The 17075-nt window shown below is 45.6% G+C and overlaps 1 protein-coding gene across 1 annotated transcript; it reads left to right on the top strand.

Annotated features, from left to right (window-relative positions):
• Window positions 1-40: 40 nt before the first annotated feature.
• On the top strand, window positions 41-10567 carry LOC310800027 (ectonucleoside triphosphate diphosphohydrolase 3-like; the record flags this gene model as incomplete). Its single annotated transcript, XM_083662622.1, has 6 exons — window positions 41-70; window positions 927-1154; window positions 2598-2867; window positions 2967-3077; window positions 4596-4733; window positions 10379-10567. The coding sequence occupies 6 exons, from the start codon at window positions 41-43 to the stop codon at window positions 10565-10567; spliced, it is 966 nt and encodes a 321-aa protein (XP_083518748.1).
• Between the last annotated feature and the right edge of the window lie 6508 nt (window positions 10568-17075).

Raw genomic sequence — 17075 nt, 5'->3', positions numbered from 1 at the left:
CTGTTTCAAAGTGAACAACATCACCCTAATGCTGGAATCCATGAAGTCAGCGAGTAAACGTGTTAAACTAGTAAACTTGTTCAAATAGTCAACTTGCTGTTACCTGCCTGTTGTCATAGAGTACCAACGTCACAAACCATTATTATTATTATTTGAACCACTAGCCATTTTTCTGTAGACGTTTCGCAAAATGCTTCTAAAAATAGTTTACTTCAAACAGTGATTCAGCTATATTTAGAATCCAGAGAGACCATATAACATTTCACTCGGACCATCAACAACAACAAACAAACATGCACACGGTGGTGCAGTGGTAAGCGCTGTCGCCTCACAAGCTCGAAGGTCCTGGGTTCGATTCCCACCTGGGACGCTGTGAGCGCTGAAGGAATGCGTGCCCGTCCGCATGTCCTCGAGTGCCCACCGCCCGGGTGGGGTCGTCAAAAGGGCCTTTCTGTGTGGAGTTTGCATGTTCTCCCCGTGCCTCCCGGGGGTTTCCTTCATATAGGAACCCCCTTCACCAAAACATGCAATATCCTGGTGGCTAATGTGGTTCCTCCTCTGATCGTTAAGGGCGCCTGTTCAGAGGGAGGGGAACTGGTTGGAATAGCGTGATCCTCCCACGTGCTATGTCCTACCGGTGAAGCTTCCCCTGTCAGGTGAAAAGAAGCGGCTGGCTAACTGCCCATGTCTCGGAGGAAGCATGGAGCCAGTTTCGGCTCTCCCCAGATCGGCAGAGGGTGGAGCAGCAACCAGGATAAATAAATTAATTAGCACTAATGGGGGATAAAAAAATCGGGGGGGGAGGGGAATTAACATCTCTATTCATAATCTCTATTGTAAAATGTGAATTTGTGTTATATCAGCAGTTTGTAGGCCACCATAATAAAAGGTCTGCAAAAGTTGTCCTTCTTCCATTGTGTTTGCAGAAGAACCTGTGGAACGCCTATGTCCGTCCTGACGGGGCAAAGACAGTGGGGTCCATGGACCTCGGCGGGGCGTCCACCCAGATTGCCTTTGCAGTCACAGACGGGGCCACGGGGACCGACTACATGCCGGTCAAACTGTACGGCTATCCTTACAACGTCTACACACACAGTTTCCTCTGCTACGGCAAGAACGAGGTCGAGAAGAAGGTTCTGGACAAAATAGTCAAGGTGCCACACAGCTTGTCTTTGGTGTGTGTGTGTGTGTGTGTGTGTGTGTGTGTGTGTGTGTGTGTGTGTGTGTATGCACAGACGGGATCTCTCAAGGATTCACTATGTCTCTATATAATCTGTCCTTGAGCTGCTAACCGGCAAAGGGAGACCAGTCAAGGATGCATTATGTCGTTAAGGATATTGATCATCCAGCTAGGCTGGGAGAAAATTCATTAGTGTATCTCTGGTAGCTTGTAAGAAAATACTAACTTGAAGCTCATAGTAATTAGAGGGAGAGATGCTATGAGAATATGTTATGCGTGTAAAAGTGCAGCACTGCTTGCGCATGCTAAAGGCCGTAGGCCAAAGGCCACGATGGTGCACTTCCATCGTTGAGTCCATCCTCACCTCCTCCATCACCGTCTGGTATGCTGCTGCCACTCTCAAAGACATCAACAGACTTCAGCGCATCATCCGCTGCGCTGAGAAGATAATCGGATGCAACCTGCCATCCCTCCAGGACCTGCATGCAGCCAGGACACTGAAGCGGTCTCGCAAGATCATGTCCGACCCCTCCCACCCTGGCCACAAACTCTTTAAGACACTCCCCCACGGCAAGAGACTGAGGTCTGCCAAGACCAGAACCACCCGCCACAAGACCAGCTTCTTCCCAACCGCCATCAGCCTCACCAACAAGGCCCGGAAACCCCTTCCGCCAAGGGCCTCACCAACAACCCCCCCCCCCCCCACACACACACACACACAAACTACCTCCTCTTAAACTCAACTGAACTCCCCCCCCCATAAAACTGGAACTCATATCTAATTTAATGCCTGTCTAACTGGGACTGTAAATTCATTCAATCCGCATAAAGTTGCTGTATCCAGATTGAGAGGACACATTGCATTTACACTTGTGTTCAATGTGTACACACAATGCATCCCTGACCACCTCCGGAGGTGGTTTGGCCGATCAGATTGCAATCCATCTTCAATGCGTTTTGGGGGTGTTTACACCTTCAAGTGATAAAAGTCTGATCACAGAAAACACATGTTAATGCCAGGTGTAAATGGCCCCAATCTGACGATATGTATCGTGGGGCAGAAAAATAAATTGTGATATTAGCTTCATTTCATCACGTATTAAATCGTATTGTGAGATAAGCACATTGTTCCATCATAAGAAACATTGTAAACAAATGGTACACTCCCCTCTTCCTCTCAGGGTTCCCACTGGTCCTTGAAATCAAGGTCTTGAAAGTTTTTGAAAATAGACATGGGTCATTGAAAGTGCTTGAATTTATAGATTGTGTGCAATAATAGATTTTTTTTTAACTTATCTGTAAAGTCCGCTAGTTCTCATTATAAAAATGTAATTGTAATAGTAATTAACATTGATATGTGTCTGTGTTGGGTCCTTGCCTTTCATCTCCCCTTCTCCACCTGCTCTTAACCCTCCAGGCATCGCAGGACCCCACCTACGTTCCCAACCCGTGCTACGCGGAGGGCTTCAACATCACCGTGAAGGCCTCGTTCATCTACGAAACGCAGTGCACAGAGAAGCCAGCCAACTACAACCCAGACCAAGACATCTTCATGGTGGGGGCTCCGGACTCGGACAAGTGCGGGAGCGTCGTTAAGTCCCTGTTTGACTTCACAAATTGCTCTGGAGCAGTTACTAACTGCTCCTTCAATGGCATCGAGCAGCCACCCGTCACTGGGGAGTTTATGGTAACCCACTGTGACACAAGCTGCACGCACACACAGACATATACTGTATAGGGTGCATTCATAATAATGAACTACAACTCTGTCTGTTGTCCCCTCAAGGCATATGCTGGATTCTTCTTCACTGCCAGGGCTCTGGGGATGAACAGAACCTCAGAGCTGGAGGGATTTGAGGCTGCAGTGAAGGAATTCTGCCACACACACTGGACAGTTGTACGTTTCTCAAATTTGCCTGCTGCTGCTACAGTGCAAAGGAAGGGGGCAGATTGAAGAGTAAAATAGATGTAATAACTAGTAATAGCTTTACAATGACTGGTCATTACGGAGTAATACAAGTGTTTTTTTTTACCAGTAATTGTATTGTAAGGTCTAGTCTAGTGGTTATTTTGTCTGCAATAATGGTACTTACAACACTGATAGACTGCTCATTGCCTGGTAATTACTGAGTAATATGCTATACAGGCAGAAACATGGCTTTTTTTTTTTTACCAGTAGTTGTATAATGAGTCATTATTTTATTTATTTATTTATTTATTTATTTATTTGCTTATTTATTTATTTATTTATTATATAATTGTTTTCTCCCATTTTTTCTCAAATTGTATTTGGCCAACTCACAAGTGTGCAGTCTTTCTGCTCCAATAATGCCACATTAAATCCCCCATGCTGTCCCGGTCATTGCTCCACCCCTCTACCGATCTGGGGAGAGTTGTAGACTAGCACCTGCTCACTGCGGCGCAACATGTGCAGTCGCCAGCTGCTTCTTTTCACCTGGCAGTGAGGAGTTTGAGAGGATCATGCTATTCCCCCCCCCCCCACACCCCACCGGCTTCCCACCCGCAGACACGGCCAATTGTGTCTGTAGGAACGTCTGACCAAGCCGGAAGTACCGCTACCGGGAATTGAATCCTGGTCTCCGCTAGGCGAGCGCTTTTACACCCCCCCTACTCGTTAGTTTTAAGTAGTAAATTGTATGTATACCTGGTAAAATGTTCAAATGTACTGTAGTGGCCGCTGTTTCCATGCTAGCTGACTAGTCTCATGAGCGCGTGCAAATCCAGCATGCCTTGCAAGGTTACAGTCATTCTCTAACAATAACATCTTTGACACTACTGCAGAATTACCTCCCCATGACCTGTAGTGGCCGCTGTTTCCAAGGAATAATAATAATTACAGATGAAGACTGGCAACTGCTGAAACTGCTGTCAACACGGCCAACAGCCATGTTGACAGACTCAGTTTGGGCTTGTTGTCACAGCAACGTGTTGTCCGTCTGCAGTCATTTTTATTTCTGCATTTCACATTCACTTCACTCAACTGTGGAGGAAATTATACTAATATTAATATTCTATCCCTGACTCTATTCTCTGTTATATGATCTCATCTCTCTGTGTGATTTTGCAAAGCAGTTCTGTCATACTTTGGACCTGACCTGGAGAAAGATAGCTGCTAGTGGCTCAATTAATTGGTCCTCGTTAGCACAAGAAATTCCTTATCTCTGGAACTTTACCATTCTATTTGATCATGTGCCAAGCATGATATCATATCTTCAATGAAGGGGTCTAGAACTGCTGTTATGCGCCTTTTTACTTCATACACTTTGGGGGGTCTGTTTGCAATCAATTAGCTACAGGAAGACAACTCTTTCCTCCAAGTCTCTTAAATGACAGAGAACTTCCATCACATGAACATGCACCTCAGACTCTGATCTTTGTTTCTCCTGTCTTGCAGCTGAAGGAAGAGAAGCGTTGGATCTCTGAGCGATTCCTCAAGACGTACTGCTACTCTGGTCACTATGTGTTCACCCTGCTGGCGGACGGATACAAGTTCGACAAAGAGACCTGGAGAAACATATACTTCCAAAGAGAGGTGGGTCAAAAAAGGAAAGATGGTAGACACTGTTGTATCTGAGCGGCAATAGAGAGCCAAAGTCACACGCCTTCCGGTACGCGATATTTTTTTTCCGGATGATGGCGAAGGCTGGAGGCACCCTCTCTGCCTGTGATTGGCCTATAGCGTCAAACGTTTATCCAATCACATTCGCTTGGCTATCCTGCGTCTCTTTCTACAGTCTGTGGTCAGACAGACAGCAGTTTCGCTTGCTAGCATGCATGAAAGACGCCACTGTGTGTTTATGTTTTTGATATAGTCTGGTCTCTGGTTTATACAGTAATGCTGCCGCTACTCTTGGCAGTGCACGTATGTAAAAAAATAAATAATAATAAATAAAATATGAGTGGTTGTGAACGGCGAGAGACAATCATTTTTTTATCTCGTTTAATTCAAACGAGATAAAAAAATGATTGTCTCTCGCCGTTCACCACCCTAACCCTTACATATGAGGTTTGTCCATTTAAAAGATAGCGTTGTAAGTCAAGAAAGTCGCAGTTTGTCATAAAACGGTTGCACTATAAGTTATAAATCAGTTCAAGTGACGTCATAGTCTCTCTCTCTCCCGCTAGGCCATGTTGGTGTTGGTATGACCTATATTGTGCAAGACGAGAGAAAATGTTACGTTTGCGTTTTACGACAAACTGCAGCTTTCTTGACATGCAAAACGCTTTTTCTTCACTTTTGGTGTGGTATGTGAAGGGTTCTGGTCAAAATCTGCACATTTAACACATTCACTGCCAACCGTTTTTTTTTTTACTGTAGGTAGCTTGTGCCAAGGTATTTTTTTGAGGATTCTGGCTCATCTTTCAAGAGCTGAGGATTATTTTCTGCTAGTATTTTGTGAACACAAAATATCTCAAAAGAACTAATAGAATGTGTGCTTTCTCTGTCTAAAAGAGTTAGTTTGTAGAGTTAGTAATTATGTAGGCATTAGCATTTGAATACAGCATGGTTTCAGCGTCTGAAAATTTAAGCTCAGATAAATGGCTTTTTGTGAAATTCGATAGAACAGTCACTTTAAATTTATTTTTGGCATCAGTAAGACGTCAGACATCTAAACAATAGTTTTGAACAGTAATTTCCTCCATAACAGCAGGAAACCCCCCTCTCCTTCAAACTCCTCCCTCCGTGTGTGTTCTTCTCCTCTCTCCGTGGCTGCAGCGGGCGTGTCACAAGCAAGTTTCTGCTGCTGCTGCTGCTGCTGTCGGTCTGCTGGCGGCCGCTCTGAGTCTCGATGGGCTCGCTCGTTTCTTGGGGTTTCGGTTGAGAGCTTTGATGAAGCTTTTGCGATTCTGGTCTTATTTATGCTGCGTGTTTCAAAGTGTGTTGCACCCATAATCTATTATGCAAATTTGCAATCCCCCACCGCCAGCTCTCAGCACGAAAGCGAAAGCGTTTTCGCCATCCATTTTCATGAGAATGGCTTCCTCACGCGGCTGTTTTATCTTGGCTTTCTCTCGTCTGGAGAGCACTGTCGCCACTTAGTGGGTCGATAAAATAGATTATACACATTCAATACCTCCCATATTTGTATAGGAGATGTAAAAGGCTTTGATCGACGTCCCACCATCAAAAAAAAACAAACGACTGCCGTGGACGAGATATCTCGTCCACGGCAGTCAACCGTTGGTTTCTGCTTGACGAGATATCTCGTCCACGGCAGTGAACGTGTTAAGACCAATCTGGTACAATTGTACAAAGTGTATCATTTTCAGGCAGCAAAGTGCCCTCTATGGGTTCAAACCTGCTTTTTTTTGCCTCCAACCAAAATGTCCCAAATGTGGTTGTCTGTTATGTCACGGCCTCCATGTCATTATTACTGTAGTTCACACCAGGAGAGTTGCAACATCTCGATTCACTCCAATGGACCCGTTTTTAGCACAAGCCCTTTTTTTTTTTTTTTTTTTTTTTTTTTTTTTCCCCGATTTTTTATCCCATTTTATCCCCCATTAGTGCTAATTTTTTTAATTGATTTATCCTGGTTGCTACTTCGTCCTCTGTCGATCAGGGAGAGCCGAGACTGATACCATGTTTCCTCCGAGACATGGGCAGTCGGTCAGCCACTTCTTTTCACCTGACAGGGGAAGCTTCACCGGTAGGACATAGCACGTGGGAGGTTCACGCTATTCCAACCAGTTCCCCTCCCCCTGAACAGGCGCCCTTAACGGCCAGAGGAGGAACCACACTAGCAACCAGGATATTGCATGTTTTTGTGAAGGGGGTTTCTGTATGAAGGAAACCCCCGGGAGGCACGGGGAGAACATGCAAACTCCACACAGAAAGGTCCTTTTGCCGACCCCCACCCGGGCGGTGGGCACTCGAGGACATGCGGACGGGCACGCATTCCTTCAGCGCTTACCTCGTCCCAGGCGGGAATCGAACCCACGACCTTCGAGCTGTGAGGCGATAGTGCTAACCACTGCACCACCGTACCTCCCTTTAGCACAAGCCCTTTAACAGCGCAAGGCATCGTGGGTAATCGCCTACTGTGGCTAATGTTAGCGGCTAGTTAGTTATGTTACATGGCAGTAAAACGCCACTGAATGACCAAATTGATATAACTTTTAGCCATTTCGAGTAACACTGTTTCCATACGGACGACCAGCGTTGGTTAGTTGTGTATAATGTGGCTATATTTATAACGTACTCTATCTCTGATACACTCTGATATCATGTGTTTTCCTCTATGCGGGGAAAAGTGTCATGGCGCCGTTTCCGGTTTATTTTTCCAGTCTGAAACAAACAATGTTCTGAACACAGCCAAAGAGTGTAGTGAGACAAGAGGAGACATTCTTCTGCTTCTTTTATTTGTTTTGTTTTTTTAATCAAGCAGCAGCCATTTTGTCACATATCTGGGGGGGGGGGGGTAAGTCCCCATTTAAATTGAGGAAAAATCACATGTGGACTTCATGGCACAATTCCAACAGGATTTTAAAAAAAAAGTATTTCGCCGTTCATTGATATTTTGGTTCGTATGCTGAAGCAGGAAGTAGGAAGACTTTGACTCTATTCACTTGAATTCCAGGAATATTGTGCTCTAAAGATGACGTTAGTGGGGTCGAGGCTGTTACGTCCTGAAACCCACATAGGTTGCGCCAGCCGTAACCTATGTGCGATTCGAAATAACGCATCCGAGATAGAAACGTTATGAATATAGCTACGTTATAAACAACAAACTAACGCTGGTGATCCGTATGGAAACAGTGTTACCTGAAATGGTTAAAAGTTATATCAATCGAATTTGGTCATTCAGTGACATTTTACTGCCATATAACATAACTAACTAGCGGCTAATATTAGCCACAGAAGGCAACTAGCGCTGAACCGGAAGAACAAATACGTTTGCGTTGAACGCGGAAGAGAGAAAAAGTGGGCGTGGTGAATAAGGTGAAGGAAGTCATTAAGAAGACAGAAATCAAAGATAATTTCTTCCCATTAGACACTGTCCTACTCTATTCTATCTACTGCATGCTCTATCATGTATTCTCTATTGTTGCAACAAAAGCTCTCACATTAGACAAAGAGTGAGAGAATAATATGAGAAAATACATCAATATGACAATAGGTTTTGAAGGGCTGTCCTTGGGCTGACACGTTGCAGCACATTAAAGGAACACTCCGCCCATTTTCAACCAGCTTTGTATCATTAGAACATCAGTAGTATATCAGAAAACTGTAAACGGTTTGAAAGTCTGTCATTTAATTGGACAGTTATTGAGTGTTAAAGTGTGGACCAGTGACATCACTGGTCCACACTAACTCAAATTAATAACTCATTAACTCAAATCAACTCTCAATAACTGTCAAACTAGATGAATGATGAATAGTTTGACAGGTATTGAGAGTTGATTTGCTCCCCGTGCTAAGCGGATTAGACCACACATTGGGAGCTATGCATGCAGAGACGGATGCCTCTCATACTCATCATCTAACAGACAAAAAAAGTCGATGCCAGAGTGATTTATTCCATGCCTGCACCCTGGGGACACGAAGGCTCTTTCAACAATGGCGGTCCCTCAGTAGAAGGAGATTCCCAGGCTGACATTCAGTCCATTACTCATGTCGGGTAACAAGAAAGTAGCCCTCCAGAAACAAGTTACACATCACAGTCACTGTTTCCAAATAGCACATGATTATAATGACCCTTTATGACTCATTCACTGAATACAAGAGGCTTCCCTCACTGGGCCCGGGGCTATCCCCCCACATTCCACAAGCTGCCAACAAGCCAGATACTGTGCTGCTGTGCCCGCTCCTGCCTCTGGGGGGATCTGTGCTGCTGTGCCCGCTCCTGCCTCTGGGGGGATCTGGAGCGGGACACATGGATATAGCTCCTTTAAGAGGACGTTACAAAGCAGACACACTTACAGAGAAACCAGACGTCTGTTCTGAGTCATGTACGGCCCCGGGGATCGGTTCAGTTTGTCACGACAGGCCTGTTTGACACTGTTGACTTCAGGGGAAATCCAAAGTGTTTCTAACAGTCACTTTGATCCATGTCTCAAACGATGCCGTGTCGGGTCGTTGAATTTAATAAGGGAATTTGGACTGGAAAATCCTCGAAAAGTCCTTGAATTTCATGACATTACGTCATTTGGCACCCAGACGCTTTTATCCAAAGCGACTTACAATTATCACATTTTGTCAACAGCAGAGAAATCAATTTTGCAACACAATCTTATGACAGCTGCAACTTTTGAAGGAATAAAGTAGCACCTGTAGAAAGTATATTGAAAAGGATGTTTTCATCTTTAAGAAGGTGTGGGAAATCTGTAGAACAAAATGACAAAAGTGAATCTTCCTCTTTTCTCTCCCCTCCCCTCCCCTCCCCTCCTCTCCTCTCCTCTCCTCTCCTCTCCTCTCCTCTCCTCTCCTCTCCTCTCCTCTCCCCTCCTCTCTCCTCTCCTCTCCTCTCCTCTCTCCCCTCCCCTCCCCTCCTCTCCTCTCCCCTCCCCTCCTCTCTTCTCCTCTCCTCTCCTCTCCCCTCCCCTCCTCTCCTCTCCCCTCCTCTCCTCTCATCTCCCCTCCCCTCCTCTCCTCTCCTCTCCCCCTCCCCTCCTCTCCTCTCCCCTCTCCTCTCCTCTCCTCTCCCCTCCTCTCTCCTCTCCTCTCCTCTCCTCTCTCCCCTCCCCTCCTCTCCTCTCCTCCCCTCCCCTCCTCTCCTCTCCCCTCCTCTCCTCTCCCCTCCTCTCCTCTCCTCCCCTCCCCTCCTCTCCTCTCCCCTCCTCTCCTCTCCTCTCCTCTCCTCTCCCCTCCCCTCCTCTCCTCTCCTCTCCCCTCCCCTCCTCTCCTCTCCCCTCCTCTCCCCTCCTCTCCCCTCCTCTCCTCTCCTCTCCCCTCCTCTCCCCTCCTCTCCCCTCCTCTCCTCTCCCCTCCTCTCCCCTCCTCTCCCCTCCTCTCCTCTCCTCTCCCCTCCTCTCCTCTCCTCTCCTCCCCTCCCCTCCTCTCCCCTCCTCTCCTCTCCCCTCCCCTCCCCTCCTCTCCTCTCCTCTCCTCTCCTCTCCTCTCCTCTCCTCTCCCCTCCTCTCCTCTCCTCTCCTCTCCTCTCCTCTCCCCTCCTCTCCCCTCCCCTCCCCTCCTCCCCTCTCCTCTCCTCTCCTCTCCCCTCCCCGCCTCTCCAGGTGAAGGACACCAGTGTAGGCTGGGCCCTGGGCTACATGCTGGGCATGTCCAACATGATCCCGTCCGAGGCGAAGACGATCCTCCCCATGGCGGGACCCGTCTTCTCCGGCCTCATCTTCCTCTTCTCCGCTCTCACCATCATCACCGTCGTCTTCCTCTGCATCCTCCTCGTTCGCACCTGCTACTGAAGTGGTCAGAGGTCAGAGGTCAAAGCAGCTACAACACTCACAAAAGGGACCGGGACCTGTCATTGTAAGTCTCGACCACCGCTGTAGCCGGGAGGCGCTACGGTAACATGTGACCAGGTTCTCCAATGGAAAGTTAATCATGAATGTTCATATCTTTTTTGAGCCCGGAGCCATTTAATGACAAACCAGTGAAGTGGCCAAGAGACTGAAAGCACCCAGCTTGTGTATATCCTGCTAGCATCTTCGGCTTGAGATGGGACATTCAGTTACTGTTCTGAGATAGTTTTCTTTCACTTGTAGATAGTAAACATAGATTTATCTCTAAAACAAGTATAAAACAAGCCCAAGTTGATTTTGCACTTCAGGTACTGTATACTCCAGCTAGACTAAAGTAATAGGATACATTTTTGGGGGGTATCAATCGACTTTTTCAGAATCTGCCATATGCACTAGACATGCCGGTTTTAAAGGCAAAGAGGTGATATTGTAGCAGTCTGTGTGGTGTGAATTAAGGGGTTGCATAGACTAGTCGACGAAACAACACGTCAACGTTACTCCCACGAGTCAACGTTACCACGAGTCAACGTTACTACCACGAGTTACTACCACGAGTCAACGTTACTACCACGAGTCAACGTTACTACCACGAGCCAACGTTACCACGAGTCAACGTTACTACCCCGACTCAACGTTACTACCACGTGTCAACGTTACTACCACGAGTCAACGTTACTACCACGAGTTACTACCACGAGTCAACGTTACTACCACGAGTTACTACCCCGACTCAACGTTACTACCACGAGTCAACGTTACTACCACGACTCAACGTTACTACCACGACTCAACGTTACTACCACGACTCAACGTTACTACCACGAGTCAACGTTACCACGACTCAACATTACTACCACGACTCAACGTTACTACCACGACTCAACGTTACTACCACGAGTCAACGTTACTACCACGAGTCAACGTTACTACCACGACTCAACGTTACTACCACGACTCAACGTTACTACCACGAGTCAACGTTACTACCCCGACTCAACGTTACTACCACGAGTCAACGTTACTACCACGAGTCAACGTTACTACCATGAGTCAACGTTACTACCGCGAGTCAACGTTACTACCACGACTCAACGTTACTACCACGACTCAACGTTACTACCACGAGTCAACGTTACTACCACGACTCAACGTTACTACCACGACTCAACGTTACTACCACGACTCAACGTTACTACCACGAGTCAACGTTACTACCACGACTCAACGTTACTACCACGAGTCAACGTTACTACCCCGACTCAACGTTACTACCACGAGTCAACGTTACTACCCCGACTCAACGTTACTACCACGACTCAACGTTACTACCACGAGTCAACGTTACTACCACGACTCAACGTTACTACCACGAGTTAACGTTACTACCACAAGTCAACGTTACTACCACGAGTCAACGTTACTACCACGACTCAACGTTACTACCACGACTCAACGTTACTACCACGAGTCAACATTACTACCACGAGTCAACACCTACCGGGAGATGTACTAGTCGTCACGTGGTTTGAGACTTGCTCCCCCCCTGGGCAGCAGCCTGCCAGAGCTGCTCTTCTTATCTTGTGTCTCTTTCCAACCTTTTCTATGGGCCTTTTTCTAGATGATTCTTGATCAAAGTAGTAAACTATGTTATTAGGCTTAGAGCAATGTGGATTTGCACATTCTTGATTGTTTTTCTTGCCATGGGAGTTACTTGTTGCGAGTTCAGTACAGGGATGGGTTCCTCCTCTTGACAGTGTGGTGTGACCCACGGCACCAGACCTGAAATCCCTAAGGAGCTGCTGAGGGGGAAATACGGGTTCTGCAGAGCCCAGAGGAGAAGATGGTTAAGGAAGAGGAGAGACGTACAAAAATACACGCTTTCTATCCAGAGTTTAGCCAGCTTCCAGTTGGTGCGTGCGGGAGTTGCATTGAGAGCTGCATGATGAAATGTCACAGTGAAATAACGTGCAGGCCGGCCATCGAACAGTTAGCAGAAATGGTGGTATTATGAGCTTGGATATATCATATTTACCAGTGGTGACGTGGTCATTACAACAGCACACCGTTCAAGTGCTCTGGGTCGGAAAGAGCAACAAACATGGACGCTTGTTCTCTCGTGGCTGGTGTTTTCTTACTAACAGCAAGTAGTGGGTCATTATGGTATAGCTACATAGGCCATAATGTGCAAGTACTAAAAATAAATGATAGCTATGAACAGAATAACAAAATATATCACTTTTTACAGTCATTTGGTGCCACGGACTTCATACTTTCCGCCATTGTTGTAGTCGGAAACCTCAAGCAACGTCACAACATCGGAAACTCATGTAGCATCGACATGTCCGAAATTCCACTCGTAAATACGATATTGAAGGGATGTTCATGTGCTTACAACTCGTAAATACATTAAATACCATGTATCCGAGGAGCACATGAACGCACGATAAGTTCATTACGAGAGAGATGTTCACATTCCTCCCGCGTTGCAGGCTGCTGCCATCAACTCAGTGACCAAGACTCGTTTTTTTTTAACTTGCACTGCTGCACGTGACGGATAGTCGTCATCGACTTGACTTATTGGTAGAAAGGTCGACTTAAAAAAAAAACAGGAGTCGTGCAACCCCTAGTGTGAATATCCTGAAAGAGTGGCAACACGCACACACACACGCATGCGCACAGAAGCACGTGACTCACTTTGTCCATTCACTTCCATGCACTCACCTACTGATTGTGATTGTCACTGTATTACATTTGCACTGAACGTGTCTTCTTTGTATGAAAATGCTTTTACCATGGCTTGAAAGCTATCAGAAGTGCACAATAATATTCACTATGTACTTAATGAACATGTCCCTATCATGTAATACAGCATATTGACACCGTGTAACAACACAGTAATGTGAGTACAAAGTATACAAACCCTTTGTGTACTAAAATAAGAACAAGAAATAACAATAAGAAAGTAAGTCAACATGACAAGGTGTTTAGTTTCATTTCTTTGACATGGTCTATATAGCCGACGTAGCCACGATTTAGCCCACTTCTAGCCAAAACATTTTCAGTGAGATGGATAATATCCCAACATGTTTCAGGCAGTGGGCAGCTGCTTAGCAAAAATGGATTGTTATAGTGGTGCAACTCTGTTGTCAGGCCCGTATCCAGGGTTTCGAAATAGGGGAGGTCCAGCAAGGGGAGGCGGATTCCGATTCCCCCCCCCCCCCCCCCTTTTTAGCCATATTTAGAGTAATATATCATTTTAAATAATAAAAAATTTAACCTTTTTTAGCCATATTTAGAGGAATATATCATTCTAAATCAACATTAGGATTATACTGTCATTATTCAGTATATTCTCTTTCATGTCACCACCTGCTTTTTATTTTTTTCTCTGAAATATTAGGGGAGGTCCGGACCTCCCTGTCCTCATAGCTAGATACGGGCCTGTCTGTTGTAATTTTTATTTTTCAGCACATCCGATTTGAACGTTTTGTTCTGTGGTATTTGTAATTACCTTTCTCACAAGAGAAGCGACTCAACTCCTGGTCCAGTCACTTATCATCTCTCGCCTGGACTACTGCAACGTGCTCCTGGCCGGCCTAACTGCCACCGACATCCGACCGCTTCAGCTCATTCAGAACGCTGCAGCCCGTCTGGTATTCAACCAACCCAAATTCTCTCATGTCACTCCCCTCTTCCAGGACCTCCACTGGCTTCCCATCTCGGCTCGCATCAAATTCAAGACACTTGTACTGGCCTACAGGGCAGTACACCAGTCAGCTCCCCTGTACCTGCAATCTATGGTCAGGTTCCAAACCTCTCAGCGCTCCCTTCACTCCTCCACCAGTGCAGGACGCCTCGCCCCTCCTTCGCTACGGGCGCTCAAAAGTCGCTCATCCCGATCTCGACTCTTCTCGTCCCTGGCACCTCAATGGTGGAACGAGCTTCCACCTTCGGTCAGGACGGCTGAATCACTGCCGATCTTTCGGAAAAGACTAAAGACACACCTTTTCAGGCTCCATCTGGGCCCTTCTTGATCCAACTTCTTTCTCTCTCTTTCTAAAAAAAAAAAAAAAAACTACTAACCTAAACTAAACTTGTACCACTGTTCCTTCAGAAGTTGTAGTTGTCATAGACTGTGCTCCATAGTTGATTGCTCTATTGCTGACAAAAATGTGTTATTGTAAGTCGCTTTGGATAAAAGCGACTGCCAAATGGCATAATGTAATGTAATGTAATGATGTTTTGGGACGATTTTCATGAAGTACTTAAAGTGTATTATATTATAGAGTATTATTGTATAGTCATACTTTATAGGTTCACAGGTTAATGCACATGATTTAAATTAAAGTGTTACAAAAAAGTCAGTGGAGGATTTTAGGAAGGTTATGAGGAACATGTTGAGTTGAGGATCTTGTGCATGTGGCTATTATCTGTGTCCTGGATGCTGTAGATACACTTTCACTGTGAGTACATACTGTAGGCATCAAATCTGACTTTTCATTCTTTGCAGGTTATTTATACAGCCATAAAAAAGATGTCTGATCTTGCAAAAATATATTTACACTACAACCTTCTCTGAGCAATTCAGAGGATTCCACTGGCAGAGAAAACACTTGATACCATAGTTAGGGGTCACACACGCACGCACAAACACACACACACACACGCACGCACGCACACACAAACACACACACACACACACACACACAGACACACACACACACAAACACACACACACACACACACACACACACACACACACAGTAATGTTAACAAATGAGGAACATTGTTTCAATATAAATTAAATCATTCTGAAACATTTTATATAAAAAAAAGTTGATCTGACATCATTAAAGTCAGCATGGTTGAAACACCTGCAAATGTGTAATTATGTACATTGTATTCTACTTGGGGAGCATTGACAATAACGTGCTGGCTCCATCTCAGAGAATGATGCATGATTCTCATCTGATGCACTGACTGTATTCTTCGTGTTTTGATTCTGGATAATAATAACTCCATATGTAACATATCTAATAAAAACAACATCTAATAACAGTGGATGTTGTTGGCTGCTCTATGAGATGCCGTTGTGTTGGGCTGTATGCTGAATAAACAGAATAATACAATATTACTAATCCACTAGCGATGAAATCAGTTGAGCTACATTGTTCACACACCTTTTTTTATTTTATTTTTTATTTTCAGTTTTATATTAAAGATTAAAAAAAAATTTTTTTTGCTAAAACGACTAGTCGACTACTAAGCACAGTGTCGACTAGTGGTTTTACTAGTCGACTAGTCTGTGAATGCCCTAATACGAACTATGCCCGCTGGATGCCAATCTTCTTGAAAGACATGGCACAACTACCAGATACCCACCCATCAGTCCACAAGGCGTTCTTGGAGGGGAAGTTTGTCGTGCAACGTGGTGACAAGAAGTTCACACTAATGGCAATTAGGGATGTCGAAAATCATAATTTTTCTTGACCAACAACCGACCCTCATTAGCCGACAATTGGTCGGTTAACCGAGAAGATTAAAATGCGCTATTTGACTGTCTGTAGGAAGAAAACCCCCCCATGATGGCTTCATGCGCCAGTGAGCAGTGTCCGTCCGAATGCGTGGGTGGGCGTGGCTCGTCCCCTATCCACTTCTTTTAATACATACATGGCCATGATGCCTATGGGTGCTTCTTCCGGTGTAATCCTCCCAGCCTTGTTGCTGACAGCTTGACTCCCGTCTGTAATGTGTCAAAGCTGCAGGCGAACGGAGCAAATCACTAATCAGGTCCAGCTTGGCAAAAATCTCGTCGATAAATATCCAGAGTTGCTCAAAGAGCGACAGAAATAGCGGATGTGATAGATAGAATTATTACATTCCCTCAAATAAATCGTCAAACCAGTCTTATTTATTGTGACAAGCGACTCACCCTCCCCCCCTCCCAGCATCAGAGTTAACTCTGACACTGGGGGGGAGGGGGAGGGAGGAGTCATGATGTAGAGGGAGGAGCCAGGATGTAGAGGGAGGAGCCATGATGTAGAGGGAGGAGCCAGGATGTAGAGGGAGGGGCCATGATGTAGAGGGAGGAGCCAGGATGTAGAGGGAGGAGCCAGGATGTAGAGGGAGGAGCCATGATGTAGAGGGAGGAACCAGGATGTAGAGGGAGGCGGGGTTTTGACTTTTCCAATGCAACAGAAGAAGTCTACGGGCTATGAGTGAGGCAAAAGCCACAACATCAGATTCAGTTTTAGAGAGATTAGCTCATGTAGAGGGCACCCCAAAAATGGAAATAAACGGACATGGGTTCAGTGTAATATTAAGGGATTCGCTTAACATGATAAAAAAAAAACATGAGCAGAAATCAAACAGCTTTGGACAGAGGAAAAACATATGGGTATGATCAGCTGGAGAAAAGCAGCATCGGTCACAGGTGTCATTTGTATCAGAG

This window comes from Poromitra crassiceps (assembly GCF_964638095.1).
Source record: "Poromitra crassiceps genome assembly, chromosome: 29".
In the NCBI taxonomy this organism is placed as follows: Eukaryota; Metazoa; Chordata; class Actinopteri; order Beryciformes; family Melamphaidae; genus Poromitra; species Poromitra crassiceps.
Note: the sequence above shows the minus strand (reverse complement) of the source record. Positions and strands in the feature narration are given on the sequence as shown.